This window comes from Zingiber officinale, chromosome 5A, assembly GCF_018446385.1.
Source record: "Zingiber officinale cultivar Zhangliang chromosome 5A, Zo_v1.1, whole genome shotgun sequence".
NCBI lineage: Eukaryota > Viridiplantae > Streptophyta > Magnoliopsida > Zingiberales > Zingiberaceae > Zingiber > Zingiber officinale.
This window is the reverse complement of record NC_055994.1, coordinates 140922145-140945044: the sequence shown is the minus strand read 5'-3', so window position 1 is coordinate 140945044 and position 22900 is coordinate 140922145. Positions and strand designations below refer to the sequence as shown.

Sequence of the window (22900 nt, the reverse complement as noted above, 5' to 3'; positions counted from 1 at the left end):
CGCGGTGCGTCTGAGGGACGAGGCGCTGCGGAAGAGTACACCGGTGGACGAGAAGGAAGTGTGTGGTGGTTTCGAGGGACGAAAACCGGAGCGGAAGACTACTCGAGGAGCAAGAGACGCAGCTAACAAGAAGGACGGCATGTGGTGCATCCGAGGGACGAAGACTGCGGATGAGTACGCCGGCGGACGAGAAGGAAACACGCGGCGATTCCGAGGGACGAGAAGCCGGAGCGGAAGCCCACTCGAGAAGACCGAAAGTTGGGTTCGGGTGAGCCCTTTTCCAGATGGCCGAGATCACCTAAGCGAATGGATCCGAAGTTGAAGATCCGGGCCGAGGCGACCAGAGCCGGAGCAGAGGACCGGATCAAAAAAGTCAACTAGAGTTGACTTTTGGGTCCGGGGCGCCTGGAACGTACCGGGGCACCCGAACTCCTTTGGGGCGCCTGGAGTTGTGTTTTTCATAGGATCGAGATTTGAATCGATCTGAATGTTGGGAATAAAGATTTATCCCCCTCCCAGGGCGCCCGGAACCCTTCCAGGCGCCCTGACCAAGGCTATAAATATAGCCTTGCTCCAGAAGCTTTTCAACGAACTCAGAAATTCACTTCCAACGCTTGTGTGCTGTAATTTAGAGTTAAGCTTCTGTTTTCTGCGCTTTAACGTTGTACGAGGCTTCTCTGCCTGAAGGAGTATTTAGTGCTTCAACTTCCTTGGATTAACAACCACATCGGTTGTAACCAAGAAAATACTTGTGCCTCTTCTTTTAATATTCTATTTACTTTCTGCTTATTCTTTATGCAAGTATTAGTTTAAGAGTTCGAGAAGGGTTGGTTTTATTTTTGTGTTTGCTGGCTATCCAAGCCCCCTTCTAGCCGGCCGGCAACGGTCCTACAAGTGGTATCAGAGCCGAGACGCCTCAGAAGGACTAACCACTGTCTGAAGCAACAAAACGATGACCGGAGATAACATCTATCCACCAGCATTCGAGGAGGAGTTTTCTTTATGGAAGAAACAAATGGAGGTATATCTAAACACTGATTTTGGTATTTGTTTAATAATGAAATCTGATTTTGAAGTACCAAAGACAACGAATGGAGAAGAACTCGATAAAGGCCTCTAGAACGAGAAGCAACGTAACGAGTATATGGCAAACGCCCGGGCAGAATTTCACATTCTAAGCGTAATACCAAATGAAGATCTCGATAGAGTTGGCGAATATAAAAGTGCAAAAGAACTTTGGGAAAAGTTCTTAAAGCTCTACGAAGAACAAGTCAAAGTTGAATCCAACACTGATCCATCGTCAGAAGAGTCTGAAACCGAGGTAAGTGCCGCGACATCCCCAACAACCGAATTTCATCCCAAGGGCACAGAAAGCTCTTCTTCAATGAGCATCAATGAAGGAGGAGAATCTTCGGAAGAAAGCAATTCAACAGGGGGAGAATCAATGACCAAGAAGGTAAGTCAGGTATAGACTTCAACCTTTGATCAATTGAGTGATTCAATCAAAATATCATCGAAAGAGTTTTTCGAATTAGAAAATCTACTATTAACATATTTTTGCAAATTAGAATTTATGACAAAATATTTCTACGAATTACAAAATATTTTTTCGAACGAATTTTGTAAAGTAGAAACATTGCCGAAAGATGTTTTACAAATTATATTGTTGAAAAATTTTAGCAAGTTAGAATTTATATTATCAAAATATTTTTGTGAATTAGAAATTCAAAATATAACAAAAATTATTAAGTTAAAAGAAATAGCTTGTTGATTAAAGAATCTCGACAAACTAATAATAGAAAATGACATGTTAAAAGAACGAATACAATTTTCAGCATGTTTAATATTATTTGTGTTAAATCTGAAAAGTTATGATTTAAGAAATTATGATAAACTAAAATAGAAATTTAGATATCATAATAATATTAAAGAAATGGCAATAACTTAATAATGAATTTTGTTTAAATTAAAAAAAAAATCCTAAGTCAAAAGTTTTTTCTGAAGTTAGAAATTTCTGATTAAAATTTTATTCTTAGAAAAATCTTCAAAATTTTTTTTTAACAAATTTCTCAAAATTTTTGTGAAAAATTATTTAACTTAGAAATTTTTTCTATGTTTTTTTTACTTAGGATTTTGGGGGATTTTTTTTTTTTTTACAAAATTACCTAAGTCAGATTTTTTTTTTGAAATTTCTTTTACTTATAATTTCACTTAGAAAATTTTCTTAGAAAGTTGTTTTTACTTAAAGATTGTTTATGTGAAAATTATTGCAAATTTTTTAAGTCTAAAAAAAAATTCTAAGTTTTTATCCTTAGATTTTTTCTTATAACCCCATTTTTTACGTGATCAAAGAGGGAGAAGGAAAAGTATAAGTCTAGGGGAAGGTAGACCAAAAAGTCTATAGGGAGGTAGATCAAAATTTAACTTGTTTTATTTTTGCACTTAATTGCAAATATAGTTAAGTTTATATTATGTCTATTTTTACCCTAGCTTAACTTGGGTTGCTCACACCAAAAAGGGGGAGATTGTTGAAACCCCAAGGTTGTTTTGGTGTGATCAACAAGTTAAGTTAGGTCCTGTGTGTTTCTAACATTGTGTCTAAGTGTGCAGGAGCTTAAGAGCATAGGTAGTCGAGTTGAAGACGTAGCTAGCGAGAAGGACGACACGTGGTGCGTCCGAGGGACGAGGTGTTGCGGAAGAGTACACCGGCGGACGATAAGGAAGCATGTGGTAGTTCCGAGGGACGAAAGCTGGAGTGGAAGACTGCTCGAGGAGTAAGAGACGCAGCTAGCGAGAAGGACGACACGTGGTGCGTCCGAGGGACGAAGACTGTGGATGAGTACGCCGGCGGACGAGAAGGAAACACGTGGCGATTCCGAGGGACGAGAAGCCGGAGGGGAAGCCCACTCGAGAAGACCGGAAGTTAGGTTCGGGTGAGCCCTTTTCTAGATGGCCGAGATCACCCAATCGAATGGATCCGGAGTTGAAGATCCGGACCGAGGCGACCAGAGCCGGAGCAGAGGACCTCGATCGAAAAAGTCAATCAGAGTTGACTTTTGGGTCCGGGGCGCCCGGAGCTGACTGGGGCGCCCGGAGTTGAGTTTTTCACAGGATCGAGCTTTGACTTGATCTAAACATTGGGGATAAAGTTTTATCCCCCCAGGGCGCCCGGAACCATTTCAGGCGCCCCGACCAAGGCTATAAATATAGCCTTGGTCCAGAAGCTTTTCAACGAACTTAGAAATTCACTTCCAACGCTTGTGTGCTGTAATTTAGAGTTAAGTTTCTGTTTTCTGCGCTTCAACGTTGTACGAGGCTTCTCCGCCTGAAGGAGTATTTAGTGCTTCAATTTCCTTGGATTAATAACCACATCGGTTGTAACCAAGAAAATACTTGTGCCTCTTCTTTTAATGTTCTATTTACTTTCTGCTTATTATTTATGCAAGTATTAATTTAAGAGTTCGAGAAGGGTTACGTTGGTTTTGTTTTTGTGTTTGTAGGCTATCCAACCCCCCTTCTAGACGACCGCCAACGGTCTTACACTAATTACTAGTTTTTTATCTTTCACTGTGCTAACTTTGTTTTATAGGTTAAATGTTTTAGTTTTGGATTAACACAACTTGCAGGGCAAATGGAGTAAAAAGCCTTCGGATGAATAGTACCCAAAGGCACCTTCAAGCATTTGAAGGCGTCTTCGCACTGTTCATGGAAGACACCTTTAATGGCTTGAAGGCATCTTCTGTAGGATAACTTTTGGACCTCATCGTAGATAAGATACAGTGAAGTCAGGATTAGATTTCTCAAGTTGGAGGCACCTTCAAGCTTTTGGAAGACGCCTTCCACAGCCTTTATAAGCGCTATTCGACCAAGCTTCAAAAAACAACATCCATACAAGCTTCTATGAGTCCATTTGAGGTCTCGACTGCTCTGGCTTCTTGTTGTGACACTGCTGTGCCCGATTGCTGCCAAGGAGCCGGTCGACATTGAGCCTAAGCTGACAATCTTCCAAGGAGTTGGGTAATGATTTGTAATTTGTACATTTTACTACTTACAAAAGGACAAGTGCAAGGTGTTGCACTTGTTCCCTTTTTCTGTGTACTCGATTCACTTTTCTGGAGGTGCCGGAAAAGGTATTTTAGTGGATTGCCCATCGATAGGTTTATGGGACCTGGGTCTTGAAGTAGAAGTCACCGAAGGCTCCGAACCAAGTAAACCGACCATGTCTGTTTTGGTTTTGTTTACTTGTCGTTAGATTTCTCTGTTTTTTCACTGCACGTACTCGTGTTTTTTATTTAAATAATAAAATAAGTTTTTGAAAACCACATGATTCACCCCCCTCTCATGTGTATATCGATCCAACACTATTGACCCATCTATTAGCAAAAAGAACCTCTAACGCCATCGTCTGTTCCAACATCTCAGTGGCCACCACACTCATCACAAGAAGAGTGTGAAGTTGAACCGGAGAAAGATGATTCGAAACGAAGATTTTGATCTCTTGATGAAGACACGATCCTTGCGAAGTCATGGGCAACTATTAGCATCGACGCAGTCAATGGTAATGACTAGAAGGATCAAGGTTTTTGAAAACATATAGTTGATTACTATAACAAGCATTGACTCATTGGAACTATAAAGAGAAGCTATTATGTGCTAAAATCACATTACTATAAGTTTGTGCCGATGGTAAATGAATTTTCTATAACTTATAATAATTTGCATATAATGACAATACTGGAAAATATTCTCGAATTGATTTTAATCATGTCTCAGCTTCACTTAAATTTTGGGATGACGCCCTCCAAATCGCAGTTTACCTTATCAATCGTTTACTCACTCCACTACTTTAAAACAAGTGTCCCTTGGAGAGATTTTATAATTGTTCTCTGGATTACTCTTTTGTTTATATCTTTGGTTGCATATGTTATCCTTGGCTATACAACCTTACTCTAAACACAAGTTAAACCCTCGCTCTCAACAATATGTTTTTTCTTGGTTATAGTAATTTGCATCATGGGTATCGTAGTCTCTATATTTTGACCAGGCGAATATATATATATTTCTCGACATGTTACTTTTGATGAATCTCTTTTTTCGTTTGTAATTGCTACCTCAGATCCTCCTTCAGATAATCAAGGAACTTTTCTAATATCACCGAGTAATATATTAAAATCCTCACAGATTGCTTCATCATGACATATTGAAAGTGCAAGGGGGATGCTCGCTTAGATCCTACTCCATCTCCACAAATCCTAGTAGACTCAGCGGCTAGTGGTGATCCTCTCTCTAGTTTTGATTCTAATCCATTTGATCACTCATCTCCGAGTAGCTCTAATAATGATAATCCTCGGTGAATGCTTCCTCTAAGTGACATTTATGCACGATGTCAACCAGTTTCCACTCATTATCCTCTTCCATGTGCTCTTATTGCTTCTTCAAATTTTGTCGAATCTTCTAGCTTTACATAGACAGTCAAAGATCCAAATTGGCGTGTTGCGATGACTATAGAGTTTGATAGTCTTCTTCGTAATGCAACTTGGAACTTAGTTCCTCGTACTCCATCTATGAATATTGTGGGCTCTAAATGAGTTGACCAAATTAAGTATCGTGCAGATGGATCTATTAAACATTACAAAACTCGCCTTGTTGCTAAAGACTTTAATCAACAACCCTGTATTGACTTTAATGATACTTTTAGTCCAGCCGTCAAAATTATAACTATCATATTGCTACTATCTATAGCTGTTAGCTCCAATTGGCCGATATGACAATTAGATGTTTCCAATGGTTTCCTTCATGGACACCTTGAAGAAACTGTTTTTATGGAGCAATCACCTGGATTCATCCACCCGTAACTTTCAACGCATGTGTCAACTTCAAAAATCTATATATGGTCTTCAGCAAGCACCTCATGCATGATTTCATTGTCTATCTACCTAACTTCATACTCAGAGATTTTTGGGCTTAAAAACTAACTCTTCCCTATTCTACAAATGTCATGAGAAATTTTCAATATTTGTTCTAATTTATACGGATGATATCTTAATAACTGGTAGTGATCAAAATGATATTAATATTTTACTCCATCTTCTTCGTTAAGAGTTTCCTATTCAGGATCTTAACAATATTCATTTTTTCCTTGGCATTGAGTTTCTCTCACATTCTGAATATTGTCTTCTCTTTTAGAGCAAATATATTACTGGACTTCTACAACGAGCTAAAATAGATGGTGCACACCTTATCTCCACACCAATCATTGAAGGTGATTTCATTGCACCTTCATCCTCCTCTTCGATGACTGATTCTCAAATCTACCGAAGCATTGTTGGTGCCCTAGAATATGTCACCACTACACGACCCGATATTGCTTTCGCTATCAATCGTGCCTGTCAATTTATACATGCTTCTACTGAACATCATTGGGAATATGTTAAGAGAATTTTTCGATATCTGAAAGACACTATTCTACATAATCTTCTTTTATATCATCAGTTCTCACGAGAGTTGATTGCTTATAGTGATGCAGATTGGGCTGGATCTCCCAAAGATAGACATTCTACTAGTGGATATGTCATATTTCTTGGGCGAAATATGATTTCCTGGCTTTCAAATAAGTAACCTACAGTCTCTCGCTCAAGTACTGAAGCTGAATATAAAGTTATAGCTAATGCGACGTCAGAAATTATTTGGCTACAATATTTTCTTTCGGAATTACACTTTTCCCCAACTTCTATGCCCAAAAACTGGTGTGATAATATTGGAGCTACTTATCTTATGACAAATTCTATTTTTCATACTTGTACCAAGCATGTAGGATTGACTTTCTTTTTGTTTATGAGCGTGTAGCGATTTGACAACTTTCAGTTTCTTACATCTTTACTGAAGATCAAATTACTGATATATTTACCAAGCCATTATCCAGACAATGTTTCACCAAGTTAGCACTCAAACTCAATGTTCAGGCATTCTCGTTGAATTTATTAGGGGATAATGACAATAGTGGAAAATAATCTTGAATTGATTTTAATCAATTGAGATTTATTATATTTGACATCACAATCAAGATCGACATGAATTAACTAACAAAAATAATACTTTCAAATCTATTATATTTATTACTATGCTTATAATTGTATGCCATATTTAATTTTTCCATTAATATTTGGACAACTTGTATAAATAAATCTATTGCCTTTAGTAAATAATAGATCAAAGAATTATCTTCTATTCTATTTCTTTCCTCTATCTATTATTTTCAATAGTATATTCATCGTCAAAGTGAATGGAGTGACGAGAATGTGTTGAAGAACACATTAAATATGTGAAAAACCAATAATAAAAATAAGGATTTCAAGTATATGCATGTGTTGAGGGTTCTCAAAGAGTATGAGAAATATACTTTACAATCAGTTGCTCATTCCTCTAACAAGAAGACAAAGACATCTGAATCAGGAGGGAACACTTTAGCATCAAATCCAAATCCAGATACGAGTGTTGATGTGAATGATTCTAAAGCTTGTAATCATCCGATAGGGCAAAAGGTAACGAAGAGGAAGGACAAATATAAAATTAGAGAGTGCGACATAATGGAATAAATCCTCGATAAAGAATGACAAGATATTAAAAATATCAAATAGAAAAAATGACTTTGCGAAAAGTTAAAATCTTTTATAAGAATTATGAAATTCTTACGAAGGATACTGGTGAAATGACATCAAAATAACTTTGGATATATAGATGTGTTTAAGTTTATTTTTTATATATTATTATAATTTATGTCTTTTAATTATATATAAGGTAAAATAGGAGGGAAAGATAAAAAATATATATAATTAAAAAATATGGGATATAAGTTGTTGAAAGGTTTTTTTTATAGTGAAAAAATATATATAAGAGTTTTTATTTTTGATGTGACATTGAGATAAGTATTAAATGATCTCTTTATGGATCTCCATGGATGCTTAAAAAAAATATTTAGATAAACCAATGTCCCAAATTTTTTATCTGATTAAAAAAACTATCCGGCAGCTGGGATTTAAACTATGAATATTTAGATAAATTACTGAAGACTCGCCGCCGTAGCCTACTGAGCGCATGAAACCATATGGAAATATTGCATTGACTTTTTATTGCATAGCATTTAATGAATACATAAAATTGCATTGACTTTTTATTGCACGAGGACAAGAATATATTTCTGAATGAAAAATTTGATAAAATGAATCCAAAATTAATGGTTTAACAACGGCCGGTACAGCTAGTGTATGTGAAGGTGAGTATCTGATAAAGACTATTATATAAATAATTATAATTTTCACCCTCATTCAATTTCATCTTGAAAAAAAATGGGAAACAGACTATGACAGCAGAGTCTGTATATCAAAATGTTTGTTTTATGCAATGCAGATTATGCATGGTTTTTTATAGACCCTCAAAAATAAATGATTGAATTTGAATGTTTCAAGGACTTAATTCTTGGATCTTATTTTAAAATATTATCTGACCTTGTGCATTAATTAATCAAGGTTTCTCTTGTGCACTAGTCAACCATCTACTACACAAGCGTGGAACCAACATTAATTTGGTTATTGTTCAAGACTCATCGTCCCAGCCATGCACCATTGTTCATAACTTTATCAGTATTTCATCTTTTGTTTTGTATATTGCATTGTAAGACTATATATCAAGCATTCCTGTGTTGTTGGAAAACATGCTTTGTAAAACTAAGGAAAATATTTCAACGTACGACATTTAACCATATATAGCAACTATATATATGTGCCACATTTGTGATAGCCAGGCTACACTTATTAAGGATCTTACACACGATATTAATCGACCACACACATATTGATTGATACAACAAGCTTAACACTGTCGGAGATCGACAGATGAGTAGGTTAAGCAGGGCATTTGTAGTCTGAGGGCACGTGCTTTCCACAGTCAACGAGGAGCTCGATGGCGATGGGAAGCAACACGTTGATGTTGAGCGCCTTGGCCTTGATGATGGTGCAGAAGCAGAGCGCCGCGTCCAGGTCGGCGAGCCCCGAAATCACCGGGCAGCACGTGCTCTTCTCGTTTTGCCCGATGACAGCGTGCACCAGCCCGCCCAACAAGTTCACGCACGCGTCCAGCTTCAGTGCGTTGATGGGGCACGCCCCGGCCGACGGCGGCTGCTTCGGTGACGGCGGCGGCAGCTTGGGTGACGGCGGCGGCAACTTCGGTGTTGGCGGCGGCAGCTTGGGTACTGTTGGCGGCGGTAGTACCTTGGGTGCTGGCGGCGGCGGAGTTGTTGGGGTCGGGCAGTACGGGCAAGCGAGCGAAGGGAGGAAAAGAGCGCAGTTGGCTACGAGTAGTAGCGCCAGAGCGGCCACGAGACACTTGGCCATGCCTTATATATCTCACTCGGTCCCCCAACGAGATGATAGATAGATAATAAAGCAGCTTGCTTGCCAAGGTTTATATAGAGTTCAAGTCTTCGCTTGATCCCACTGGAAGTCGTCGGTTTTGTCCAAGCTCATCGTCCTTTAATTACAGGACAGCCCTAATTCCATAACTCTAATTTTGATCGCTAATTATGAAATAATCGAGTTCTGCGAGTTGTTAACAAATGCCAAAACAATATCACGTCCAAGCGTTACTCGCTCGAATCATGCAGCTAGCGTACATAATTTGGCGTAGAGAATGGTTCAGAAGAGGACAGTGCATTACGTGTTTTTTCATTTGGAATTTGTTCATGATCATGACCCTTTGCATCTTCTCTTAGACAAGTTGCAGCTAGGGTCCAAAGCTTGGAAATTTAAACATTCACCTGGCCCCCTCATCTCATAAATTCTAGTAGTAGTTCTAGAATCTGATATCTTCTAGCGAGCCAGTTGTCTGAAAACAGAGAACCAATATGAAACTGAAGAAATTTCATTATGTTTCTTTCACGGTGAGAGTTTTGGTTATGGGATTGGAAAGGGAATGAAGCACTTGAGAGAGATTATGATTTGTAGTTTCCAAGTTACATATTTGAAGTTTAAATTCGTGCGTTTGGTTGCAACTTGGAATGCGCGCGGAATGACCATTATGATAAGATCATGTAGTAAAATCTTTATATTTCTTGATAGAAATATAAGATATAAGTGTTCAGTTTATTTAAACTCCTCTGTCAACGCAGGAGCATTTTTTTATATGAGCCTTGTGGTGGGAGAGTAACTGGAGCCTCGCTATGCAAGATTTGAACAAGAACAGAGGTTTGTGGTGGATTAACAGGGCGTTTAATTTTGCATGTATTTGTGGCGGTCCCCTGCTTGTTCTTTTGCATGATTTTAAGGCCTAAATAATCCTACATAACATCTTCTTTCGATGTGGATGGAATGTCTTCAGTGCCGACATCGCGCATGAGATTGTGGAATTTTGAAAACTGATCGTCGCAATTAACTCTGATCCTTTTCCCACTTAATAGTGATCACCCAAATCCCATCTCGAGGCAAGATATGGAATTTGATCTGTCCGAAAATAGTGAAGAGGACTAGTTGGGATGTGGCTCCTCGGTTGATCGTGTGAAGGTTCTGTTCTGATATGTAACATAAGAAACGTCAGTACGAGTTAGAAAAGGGGTCCTCAGCATTGACATTCCGACATTTAAATCGTCACTGGAACAGTAGAAAGACGACAAAGTAATCTAGTAGCAATGAGAGCACAAACACAAATAACATGTATCACATACCTCCATCAGTATATGAACCCCTTTTATATAATGTTACAATAGACGACGTACACGTTTCTCAAGATGCGGACACATTTTCTTAATTGTCCTATTAAAAGACCTATCGAAAAGTATCTCTAACATCATATTTTAACAGAGCATGCAAATCTCGGATATGACAGTAGAAATTTTCGTCGTGCGATTTATATGTTGACTATGCTCTGTTGTCAGCCGCATTATCTCCCAGAGGGATATTATGAGATATGGGAGGGGTCCCATTGCTTGGCTGAGCTGGGGAGCCGCTCGGCCGGAATTCCCCACCCAATCGATCTCAGCCGTTTTTTTTCCGTAGTACCTCGATTCGGTAGATTAGATTATTTCTTATCTGACCGGACATGCGCTCCGATCGGTATAATTTCACTTGGTCAATTGCGAGCATCTAATGTCGGATCGGCCTAGCATTCATTTGGTTAGTTGTGAGCATCTGATTTTTTTTTCCGTAGTGACCTTGGCCGGACAAGCAATCCATTCATATAAGCCACCTAGCCGATCGGCAGTTGACTCGACTTCCGCTCGGCCATGACTTTGGTAGGCTCGTTGCTTTTCTAACGTTGATCATCTTAATTTTAACCTCTACGTCGACGGTTAATCCTACCTTTAACTTATACTTGATAAGCACCTTTTACCATCATATCAGGATTGCTTAATTAGTCGATTCGAATTATGATTTATCAGGTTTCAATTCGTAGCAGATGATGGAGAATGAATTATTTTTGTTTTGTTCTTCACACTCTGTGAGAAGGCAATTAATTTAGGAATGTTTTAGCTTTTGTCCTTTTTGTTCAGAGAGTCTGCTATGCTTCCCATGCATGCTGAATTTCTATAGTTTTTTTTGCCGTTTTAATATTTGTTCTAATACAACAGTAGTGATAGTCGATCATTTGTGTCCGTAGGAAACAGTTTCACCATTCTACTGCCTCTGTTCCAAGGCCATTCGATCTTTCCCTGTGATCGATCATGCAAAGTTATAGAAATTTAGTGAATTATGAGAGAATATAAAATTTCAAGCGATCATGCAATTAACTGTTATATTTTTTTGATATCCTGAAGGCAGGAAGATGAAAAGGTCATAAGTTTAAGTACCCTCAGTCTCACTGAAACGCATTAGTGAGCTGCATCCTCACCAATCTATTTGAGATTTGTTGCTTCAATATGAAACACGACCGTTTGGATAGAGCTTAATGAGATTGTTAATAAGAATAATTGTATGAATCAAAGCACTCACAGGCATCATGTGATGATCTTTTAGAGGTTATCACATCATTTTGTAAGATGTGTAGATCATTCTTCAAATTGAACCTAGTCATTGATCGAAATTCATGGGCATATTCTAGATATCTTATAATTTCAAAGTTTGTGAATATCATCGATCTCAAGGCACGTGTGTCTTCTAATTTGGAATTAATTATATGAAAATATCTAATTCTAACTAAAGATACTTATAGTTTCTCTAATTTAAGGTTGAGTATTTAAGAAAGGGGATTATACTTAATTAATCTTGTATTCATTTTACTTTGATCCTCAATGAATTGGATTTGACTTAATTAATTAATCCACCTCATTTATACACATTCTTCACTAAGATAATAACTCAATCATTCTTTCAATACTTTGCTTAGACAATGTTGGGACATGCAAAGTTACGTGAACTTCCATGTCTAAATACTTTTCATCTTAGTCGACAATACTCCAAAACAAAAAACAACATCCTACGGTACTAGCAGAAACGTCATTTTCTTAATTACTAATAGCTAGCAAACTTTCTTTCACAAGAAAAAAAAAATCAATTAATATATTATAAGAATATTCTGATATTAAAATTGTAATTGCTAAAGGTGCATGTAAATATTTTAATACAGAGGGGAGGGAGACAGCAATTTCGAAGATGGAAAGGCAAAGTAGGAACTGAAAGAGGCATGATGGACCTATGGATTATATACCATAAATAAAATCTTAGTGCTTTGGAAAAGTTTCGAGCCATTGATTGCTTCACATACGTTGGCTAATTAATTATTGAACAAATCATAATGAAGTAATGAGTCATTGACTAATTGCATGATGAATGCCCAATTCACATTTTTTTGGCAATCCAATGGATTTGGGCCTTTTAAAATAATAGTTTCAGATTAATTAGTCAGCAAAGATCATTAATTGGCATCATAATTACATTGAAAGGGACGGGTTAGGTATGATCTGAGGATCTGAATAAGAGGCAGGGAAGATTTTTATATTCATCAATTACTGCATAATGCAAACATATAATTACTCTATAATGTAATTAATTTAAACAAGAACTAATGTGTTTTTATCGAGCTGTAATAGGTTAATTATATTATTCACTAGGCCATGAAAGCTAGCGTAGGGTTTGCCAAGCTTGCAGGAAAAGATTGGAATTTGCAATATTTAAAACAACCAAGGAATGATTCGCTTTGCAAAAGCAACTGCAAGTGCAGTGCAGCGCAGTGCAGTGCGTGCTTAAAATCTAAGCTAACATTTGATCCTGAATATATTTTTCATTTAATTAGTTGATTTGGAGCTTAATGGAATGGCTAAAGGTTAAATCAAAACTTTTTCGATTAATTTGTATATTTAACTAAGTGGAGCAGCTTAATTCTGTGCACGTGGATAAGTTTTTATTTGTCAATAGGTTTTTATAAAAGTGAGTAGTAAAAGATAATTAGATCAATATTGTAAGGTAGGCTATGGAGCTTCGTGACCAAGTTTGGAAGGTAGCTAGATTGTACCTTTTTAAGACTCGTTCTCATTTGGATTGGAGCTCGCGTCTTCGGTTTGGGTTTGGTAAAACAATTATAAAGGCCACTTTTTGTGGAGACGTAAGGCATTTGGTAGGAGATTATATTCTGTGTGATCTTGACCACCTTCACCTTGGAAATATTCTTCTCTAGATTGTCAAATGATCTAAATCCTTAATTGGAAGAGGAAGTTCACGTGGTATATATGATCTCCAACAATGAAGTTGATCTTAATTCCTCGAGGAGATCAACTTGTGCTAGAGGGGGTTGACCTTTCCAATTTAATAGAACCTTAGTTTTTGTAGGTGTGATTTTAGAGGCTTCATCCTATTGACTAGGGTAAAATTTTAACATTAGATGTGTGTAGTGGGAAAACTCACTCATGTCGAATAATTTGATTATGGGATTCAAAGTAATTAGGGTTGATGGCCTAATCATTACTATCCATGACATGGAGGTTGACCCTCTATAATGTAGATAGATATATGGATGAAATTACTTTAGAAGTTAATGTTGTTCTCTCATTAACGTAGTCGAGCAAATTGAGGGGCATCTTTAAATTATATGAAAAAGCAAGGTAGTAGGCAGTGGAGGAGATTAAGATTTGAAATAGTGGAAGGAGTTGAACATGGAGGTCTGTAAGACCTATAGCTACAAGGTTCAATTGAGTCAAGTTTTAAAGAAAAGTGGAGAAGTTAATATGTTAAAAACTTAATTGATCCTTGAAATTCTTAATTTCCTAATGAGAGTAAATATATAATTGTAAAGATGGCACACGAGCAAGCTTATTATGTCCATACTAGTTAGTAACGGTTGCATATTTTAAAAAAATTCTATCTTTTAATTCAAGTTGGGATTTCATGGCTCTTGTAGCTAACCCAAGTGAGATGGTATGACAACTTTGGTAGAAAGTGTTAGGATACTACGGGAGCTAGAGGAGGGTGATTAGCTCTAATCGCTTCGTCTTGTTGATTTGTTACAGTCGAAAAACTCGAAGCAATGCTAACGCCCGAATTTACTTAGTATCCACTTCATTGAGGTGAGTAATCTAAGAATTCACATTAAACACAGTCCACTATGAAAATAACTTATTCTCGGAGATAATACGGAGGTAGAAAAACCTCGTATAAGCTCACAACAAGAAAAATACAACAAGAACAACGAAATGAATACATAAATACAATGAGAATCTTTCTTGCTTTCTTTTTTTTTGGAAACGCCTCTTGTAGACTCGGAAGTGCAGCAAAACTTCACCTCGAATCGTCCAAGAATTGGCGATGGAGTGACTTAGAAATAATGATTTGAATCCTTGCAAAAACACCTTTTATCCGTGATCTACGGTGTAGTGGGAAAGCTCACTCATGTTGAATAGTTTGATTATAGGATTCGAAGTTAGGGTTGATGGCCTAATCATTACTATCCATGACATAGAGGTTGACCCTCTATAACATAGACATATGGATGAAATTACTTTAGAAGTTAATTGACGCCAAGTAGAATATATAGATTATTCTAGGATGTGAAGTTTCAGAGGGATTACGAGAAAATAAGAGAGAAATATTGAAATAAGAAGTAGCCTGAGCTAGGTTTAAAAACCTTCTCAAGAAAACAAGAGAGGGAATAAAAGAATAAAAGATATGTAGTCGCATCGTGGTTTAAGCGAAACCAATTGATTCAATATGAAAATAACTTGTCTCTGTAGATATTGAATCTCGTCTTAGGTGCTAAGAACACGGTGTAAGACTTCCTCAACCGAAACCTGTCTTTCACGACCATGATCATGTACCCTCCATTGAATCTTAATGAGCTATGATACCAACTGATGCCCCAACTGATACAGGGGAAGGAACTCCGGCCGGGTGCGACGTTTGAATTAGAGGTTTATAAAGAAAGACATAGGAAGATAATTTATAAACAAAGAGTAGTTGCCTCTAACTTTAAACAAAAATAATTTATTTATTCAAATCAAAACCAAACTCAACATTAATCATCTCCTTATTTACAAGAGCCTTAACCCTTGTTTATATAACCTATTTTTTTTTAAAAAAAAGTCATAACAAAAAAGTCGCAACAGAAAAAAATAAATAAAAAGAACTAATATTAAAAAAAAAGATAAAATCTAAACTAACTTTAAAAAAGAAAATTAATCCTAAAAAAAGATAAAATTATATTATTTTTTTTAAAAAAAACTAATTCTAAAAATTTGAAACAAATAAAGGAAAAGTCAAAAGACCATATTTAGAGTTTTGACGACTTAGTTAGCCGATTTCATCTCGTCTGGACTCCAAATAGAGTGCAACCACGTCAGGAGGCCATGAACTCATCATCTTCCTTGCAAGTAGCCTCGATCGTCATTCTTCTAGATTCAAAAGGGAGGTTGGTAGCCTCATTTTCTTCTCATAATAGCTAAAAGGGGAACATAGCCATGTTAGTTGACATAAGATGATTGTGTCCCTGGATACTCCTGCATAAGATGCCCCGGGTTGAAAAGAACTCATTCTCAAGTTTATAATTATATCAGGTGGTAACATAGGAGGAAGATCGTCTCATATCAAATTGATAAAATCTATTATCAGCCGTTGCATTTTTGTTACATCTCCCATCCTCTGATTTTCTTGAGCTACATTGAATCCTTCATCCATCCAAATTCTTGTTAATTCAATTTAAAAAAACATGTAATCCTTTTGAAAGAGAGCACAGAGGCAAAACACCACTTGGCAGGTGCACTAAGATATTGATAGCTCAATTGTAGGGCTGGAATAATATCATTTTTATTCTGTTGTAATTCTCATTCCTCGCTTTTCAGTATACTTCTCCAGTGGTGTGGGTTCAAGTTGGGTCCTAACAAGTTTCCCATTGTTTTCGTTGCTAGTGGCAAGCCCTTCAACTTCCAAGCTATACTTCTCCAGATGCCCACAAGTTCTGCGTGCTCCTCGGGTTTGGAAGAACCAAATGCACATTGCTTGAATAGCTCCCCAAAGAATACTTCATCTAAACCACCAAGAATAATCGCCTCCACTGTACCAATTTTGTTAGCAATGCTCATGCTCTGAGTTGTCACTATGACCTTGCTTCCTGCAGCAGTATACATGAATGTCGTACACGACTTTCTCAACTCCTCGACTTCATTCCATGCATCGTTAAGGACTAATAGAATCTTCTTCCTAACATGAGAGTAGCTTGAGATAATAATAGTCCATGAGAGAATTGTTGGTGCAATTTCTCCTAAGTCAAGGTTAACCAAGTTAACTAAGTTTGAGTTAGCTCGAGCTTGAGTCTTGATGTTTGAGTTTTGATGTTTGATAATATATGGAGATTGCAGGTGCAATTATCCATATATGATATTGACAGTTAAAGGTTGACCAGAAGAGTCAAGTAGGTCAAAATTGACCGGATACTTGACTGGAAAGTCCTAGCTGGAGTTTAGGTAAGAGCAAGACCAATGGAAAAGTTGGAAGAAGAAGAAAATCTAAGTGGATTAGTGTTGTCAAGACACTTGATGTGAAAATCTTGATGAGTGAAGACAGGTAGATTGGGAAGTCCCGGTGAGTGAAGTTGAGCAGTGAGAAAGTCCTGATGAGTGAAGCCGGGCAGATGAAAAGCTCTAGTGAGTGAAGATAGGCAGATGAAAAGTCTTGGTGAGTGAAGTAAGGTGAAAAATCCTAGTGAGTGAAGCTAGGTAGATGGAAGTCCTGGTAAGTGAAGTTAGATTGTTGGAAAGTCCTAGTAAGTGAAGCTATGTAGTGAGAAAAGTCCTGATGAGTGAAGCTAAGTGAAAAGCCTTAGTGAGTGAAGCTAAGTGAAAAACCTTAGTGAGTGAAGCTAGGTAGAGAAAAATCTTGATGAGTGAAGTCAGGTGGTGAAAAATTCTAGTGAGTGAAGTTATACAAGTGGAAGTCCTGGTGAGTAAAGCTAGACAGTTGGAAAGTCCTAGTGAGTGAAACTATGCAGCGAGAAAAGTTCTGGTGAGTGAAGCCATGTGAAAATCCCTAGTGAGTGAAGTTAGACAGAGGAAAATCCTGATGAGTGAAGTTAGGTGGTGAAAAATCTTAATAAGTGAAGTTAGGCAGATGGAAGTCCTGGTGAGTGAAGCTAGGTAGTTGGAAAGTCCTAGTGAGTGAAACTATGCAGTGAGAAAAGTCCTAGTGAGTGAAGCCAGGTGAAAAACCCTAGTGAGTGAAGCTAGGCAGAGGAAAATCCTAATGAGTGAAGTCAGGTGGTGAAAAGTCCTAGTGAGTGAAGCCAGACATGTGGAAATTCAAGTGGGTCAAGGTTGACCGGACACTTGGTGTTTGAAAGTTCAAGTGGATAATAGAGGACCAGACACTTGACACAAGATGGTAAGTCTAAATGGGTCAAGGTTGACTGGACACTTGGCACAGGGAGAAAAGTCTAAGTGGGTCAAAGGATTGACCGAATACTTGGTGACGAAGTCCCAGAATGTCAAGATTGACAAGATGCTAGGCATAAGGGAGTTCTAATAAGTCACAGTTGACCGGATGTTGGGATTGAGAATCTTAGACTTGAGTTAACGAAATTTGGGTTGATCAATTGATCAGGTGATCGATTGAGCCAGAATCCAATCTATCAGTGGATCGATTGGGCAGTACTTTTTGATGTGTGGAGCTCAATTAATCAGGTGATCGATCGAGAGTAAATCTCATGAGCACAAAAGATTTCTCAATCGATCAGTTAATTGATTGGGCCACTCCAATCGATCAGTTGATCGATTAGAGCTGGTTTTCTCGTGACGACGCGAGATAGTTGGAATCGATTAGTTAATCGTGTTGGTACCCCCAAGGTTATTTTTGTTGGTGCAATATCCCTCAGGTCAAGGTTGACCTGGTTGACCAAGTTTGAGTCTTGTTTTGGGTTTCGATGTTTGACAATGTAGTTGTGTATTTGGGGAGATTGTTTGGTGTAATTCCCCTCTGATCAGGGTCTGATCAGGTTGGTTGAAGAAGAGTCGAGTAGGTCAAGATTGACCGGATACTTGACTGGGAAGTCCTAACTAGGATATTAGGCAGAAGGGAAATCCTGGTGAGTGAAGCCAGGTGAAAGACCTAGTGAGTGAAGCTAGGCAGGAGAAAATCCTAGTGAGTGAAGCTAGGTGAAAGTCCTGGTGAGTGAAGCCAGGCAGAAGAGAAGTCCTAGTGAGTGAAGTTAGGCAGAATGGAAGTCCTGGTGAGTGAAGCCAGACACGGGGGAAAAGTCCAAGTGGGTCAAAGGGATTGACCGGACACTTGGTGAGGGAGTCCTAGCAGGTCAAGGGTGACCGGATGCTAGGCATGATGTTCCAACAGGTCAAGGATTGACCGGATGTTGGTTTGGGGGCTTTGGGACTTGGTTTTAGGCAAAAACCAGCATCTGGATCGATCAGTTGATCGATTGGATGCTTCCCAATCGATCAGCCGATCGATCGGGTGAGTCCCTGCAACAGAGCTCCTCCCAACCGATCAGCTGATCGATTGGGAAGAAATGTCGCGAGCACAGAATGCCTTTGGATCGATCAGGTGATCGATCCAGAGACCCCGATCGATCAGTGGATCGATCAGGGTGGCGCGTTTTGTCGCGATAAGCCCTGGATCGATCAGCTGATCGATCCAGGCGAATTTCTAGAGCACAGAGACGCTCTGGATCGATCCACCGATCGATCCAAAACCTCCCCGATCGATTGGGAGCATTCCAATCGATCGGGATCCGACCGTTGGCGTCGATAAAGGCTGCAGGCGCTCGATTCCTTGAGAGAGCTTTTTCGCAGAACTTACAGATACATCTTCCCATCCTCACCAGCGACTACACAAATCTCCACAGGGTTCTCACCGCCAGTTCTTGAAGGTTCTTGGAGTTCTCCCAAGTCAAGAGGCGGCGCTACAGCAAGAGGAAGAAAGCTAGGGTTAGGGTTTTCTTGTACTCATTGTAAGCTTTGTGCTTGTATTTTGTATCCTTTCCCTTGCTTCTTGTAGTGTGAACTTGTAGGGCTTCTCCGCGTTTAGTAGTTACCATAAAAGAGTGTTATTCATAGTGGAGGGTGCGTGAGTAGGTGTGGATCCTTGGACTAGTCACCTCTTGTGAGGTGGATACCAAGTAAACCATCATTTTTAGCGTTGTATGTTTTGTTTCTTGTATTTTCCGCTGCTCATCTTTGAAGAAACAAGCAACGTCGACCACAAGCACGCGACGAGCTATTCACCCCCCCTCTAGCTACTTTTCGGTCCCAACAATTTTGATGTGATCAAACAAGTTAGGTTAGGTCCTGTTGTGTTTAATCCTGTGTCTAAGTGTGCAGGAACTTAGGAGCACAGGATGTCGAGCAAATGACACAGCTAGCGAGAAGGACGACACGGAAGAGGGCCGACGACCTCGGTGCATCTTAGGGACGAGGTACTGCGGAAGAGTACGCGGGCGGACGAGAAAGAGGTGTGTGGCATTTCCGAGGGACGAGAAGCCCGAGCGGAAGCTTGCTCGAGGAGAAGTCCGAAAGTTGGATTCGGGTGAGCCCTATTCCGGATGGTCGAAATCACCCAAGCGAGTGGAGTCGGAGCGGAAGACCTAGATCGAAGCAAGCAGAGCCAAAGCTGGAGGACTGGAGAGAAAGTCAATAAAATGTTGACTTTTCCCTTCGGGGCGCTCGGAACCTAATTTTTATCAAGATCGACGTGGACTTTGACTGACACATCAGGGATAGAGTTCTATCCCACTCCAGGTGCCTGAAACCCTTCCAGACGCCCGAGCAAGGCTATATAAGCAGCCTTGCTCCCAAAATTTTACAATAACGCATAATAGTTTGAAACAACACTTGTGCTTGAGTTTGTTAGAGTTTAGGTTTGTGTTGTGAGCTTTGAATGCTGTAAGAGGCTTCTCCACCCAGAGGATATTTTGTTAGTACGCTTTTCGCCTTGGATTAACAATCTCTCCTGTTGTAACCAAGTAATTCACTGTGTCTCTTTCTTTTCAGTTTATTTCTTATTTTATTTATGTAAGTGTTATATTAAGTTATAAGTTTGAGGAAGGTATTTTTGTTTAATTTGTGCATGGGTTATTCGCCCCCCTCTAGCCGACCGCCGAGGGTCCTAACAAATCGATTCTGGGGTCTTTTGCGAGAGCACAGAAGACATTTGGATCGATTAGTTAATCGATCCAGTTATCCTAATCGATCATCCAATCGATTAGGGATATGATCGTTACGCAGATTGCGAGCTTTGGACGGCTGGGATGGCTTGAATCTCATGTGGCAATCAATTGGGAGTAAGCCCAATCGATTGGGAATAAGCCCAATCAATTGGGAGCCCTAGATCGCTCAGAGATAAAGTCATTGGTGAGTTCAAATACAACATCTCTTCTCCGCAACTACTCACAGGTCTCCACCGCCAGTTCTTGGAAGCTTAGGGCTAAAGTGTTGCTACACCGCCAAGCTTACAAGAGGCATTCACAAGCAACAAGAGATCGAGCAAGAAGAGGTTTTGAGTTGTATTCTTACATTTACCTCTTGTTTAGAGTTGTATTCTTGTTCTTGTGTTGTACGAGGTTTTTCCACCTCCTGATTGTTCTTAGAAAGAGTATATTTCTTAGTGAATATACTTATATGTGAATCCTTGGATTAGTCACCTCTTCTTGAGGTGGATACCAAGTAAATTCTTATGTTAGCATTGGAGGAGTTCGCTTCTAGTTTTATGTTAGCAGAGTCTACGGGCGGTCAACGGGACTTGTCATCATCACCAATGTCTTCGTCGTAAATTGGATCATCGACAATTTCAATCTTATCATCCATATCTTCCTCAAGAAAAAATTTATTCAAATTAAAATAAAATAACTTAAGACCTTTAAGATCTCGAGCACTATGATCATGGTATGAGACTTTCTCATCCAAAACCTGTCTATCATGATCTCAACCATGCACTTACTATATTCAAGATCTTGTACCGCTAGATGCTGGGATAACTCCATGACTTGTCTCTGTAGATTTTTGATGAGCTCGTAGGATATGCTTCGATCCTCGTGTGAGACTTACTCAGCCGTAACCTGTCTTTCACGACCACGACCTCGACTACGATGATCATCCATGGATCTAAGGCTATGATACCAACTGATATCGAGCAGAATATAAATTATTCTGGGGTGTGAAGTTTTAGAGGGATTAACATGCAATCGTAATGTGACTTAAGGGAAACAAATTGATTCAATATCAAAATAACTTGTCTCTATAGATATTAGTCTTGTCTAAAGTGCTACGACTACTGTGTGAGGCTTCCTCAACTGGAACATATCTCTCATGACCATGATCATATCCATGATAATCCTCCATTGGATGTTAATGAGCTCTGATACCAACTAACGCAAGGGAAAGAACTTCGGATGTGATGTTTGAATTAGAAGTTTGCAGAGAAAGACATAGGAAGATAATTCGTAAATAAAGAGTAGTCGCCTCTAGATTTAAACAAAAATAATTTATTTATTCAAATCAAAACTAAACTCAACATTAACCATCTCCTCATTTACATGAGCCCTAATCTTTGACCTTGTTTAAATAATCTAAAAAATAAGAAAAAGTCGTAACAGAAAAAAAATAAAATAAAAATAACTAATCTTTAAAAAAAGATAAAATCTAAACTAACTTTAAAAAAAGAAAATTAATCCTAAAAAAAGAAAGAGATAAAATCTATATTAATTTTTAGAAAAGAAAACTAATTCTAAACATTTGAAATAAATAAAGGAAAAGTCAAAAGACCATATCTAGAGTTTTGACAACCTAATTAGCTGATTTCATCTCGTCCAGACTCCAAATAGAGTGCAACTATATCAGGAGACCACGAACCCATCATCTTTCTTGTAAGTAACCTCGATCATCCTTCTTCTAGATCCAAAAGGAAGGTTGGTAGTCTCATTTTCTTCTCGTAATAGCTCGAAGGAGAATATAACCGTATTGGATGATATAAGATGATTATGTCCTTGGATGCTCCTGCATCATTAAGGTTGTTCTCTCATTGATGTAGTCCGGCAAATTGAGGGGCATCTTTAAATTATATGAAAAATCTTGGTAGTAGGTAGTGGAGGAGATTAAAATATGAAATAGTGGAAGACGTTGAACATGGAAGGCCTCTATGACCTATAGCTACAAGGTTCAAATTGAGTCAAGTTTTAAAGAAAAGTGGAGAAATTAATATGTTAAAAACTTTTTTAATTCTTAAAATTCTTAATTCCCTAATGAGAGTAAATATTGTAAAGATGGCACACGTGTAAGCTTATTATGTCCATTCTAGTTAGTAACAGTTGGATATTAAAAAAAATATCTTTCTATCTTTTAATTAAAGTTGGGATTTCATGGCTCATCTAGCTAACCCAAGTGAGATGGTATGATAACTTTGGTAGAAACTATTGGAGCAATATTTAATCT

At 38.4% G+C, this 22900-nt stretch overlaps 1 protein-coding gene across 1 annotated transcript; it reads right to left on the bottom strand.

The window, feature by feature from the left end:
- Window positions 1-8733: 8733 nt before the first annotated feature.
- LOC121983321 (36.4 kDa proline-rich protein-like) lies at window positions 8734-9447 on the bottom strand. Its single transcript, XM_042536260.1, has one exon. It carries the CDS (start codon window positions 9387-9389, stop codon window positions 8901-8903), a length of 489 nt encoding a protein of 162 aa, XP_042392194.1. The 5' UTR covers window positions 9390-9447; the 3' UTR covers window positions 8734-8900.
- Window positions 9448-22900: the final 13453 nt, after the last annotated feature.

Excerpts from the sequence above, each read along its gene's own strand:
- LOC121983321 (XM_042536260.1), bottom strand. The coding sequence starts at position 9,389 with ATGGCCAAGTGTCTCGTGGCCGCTCTGGCGCTACTACTCGTAGCCAAC.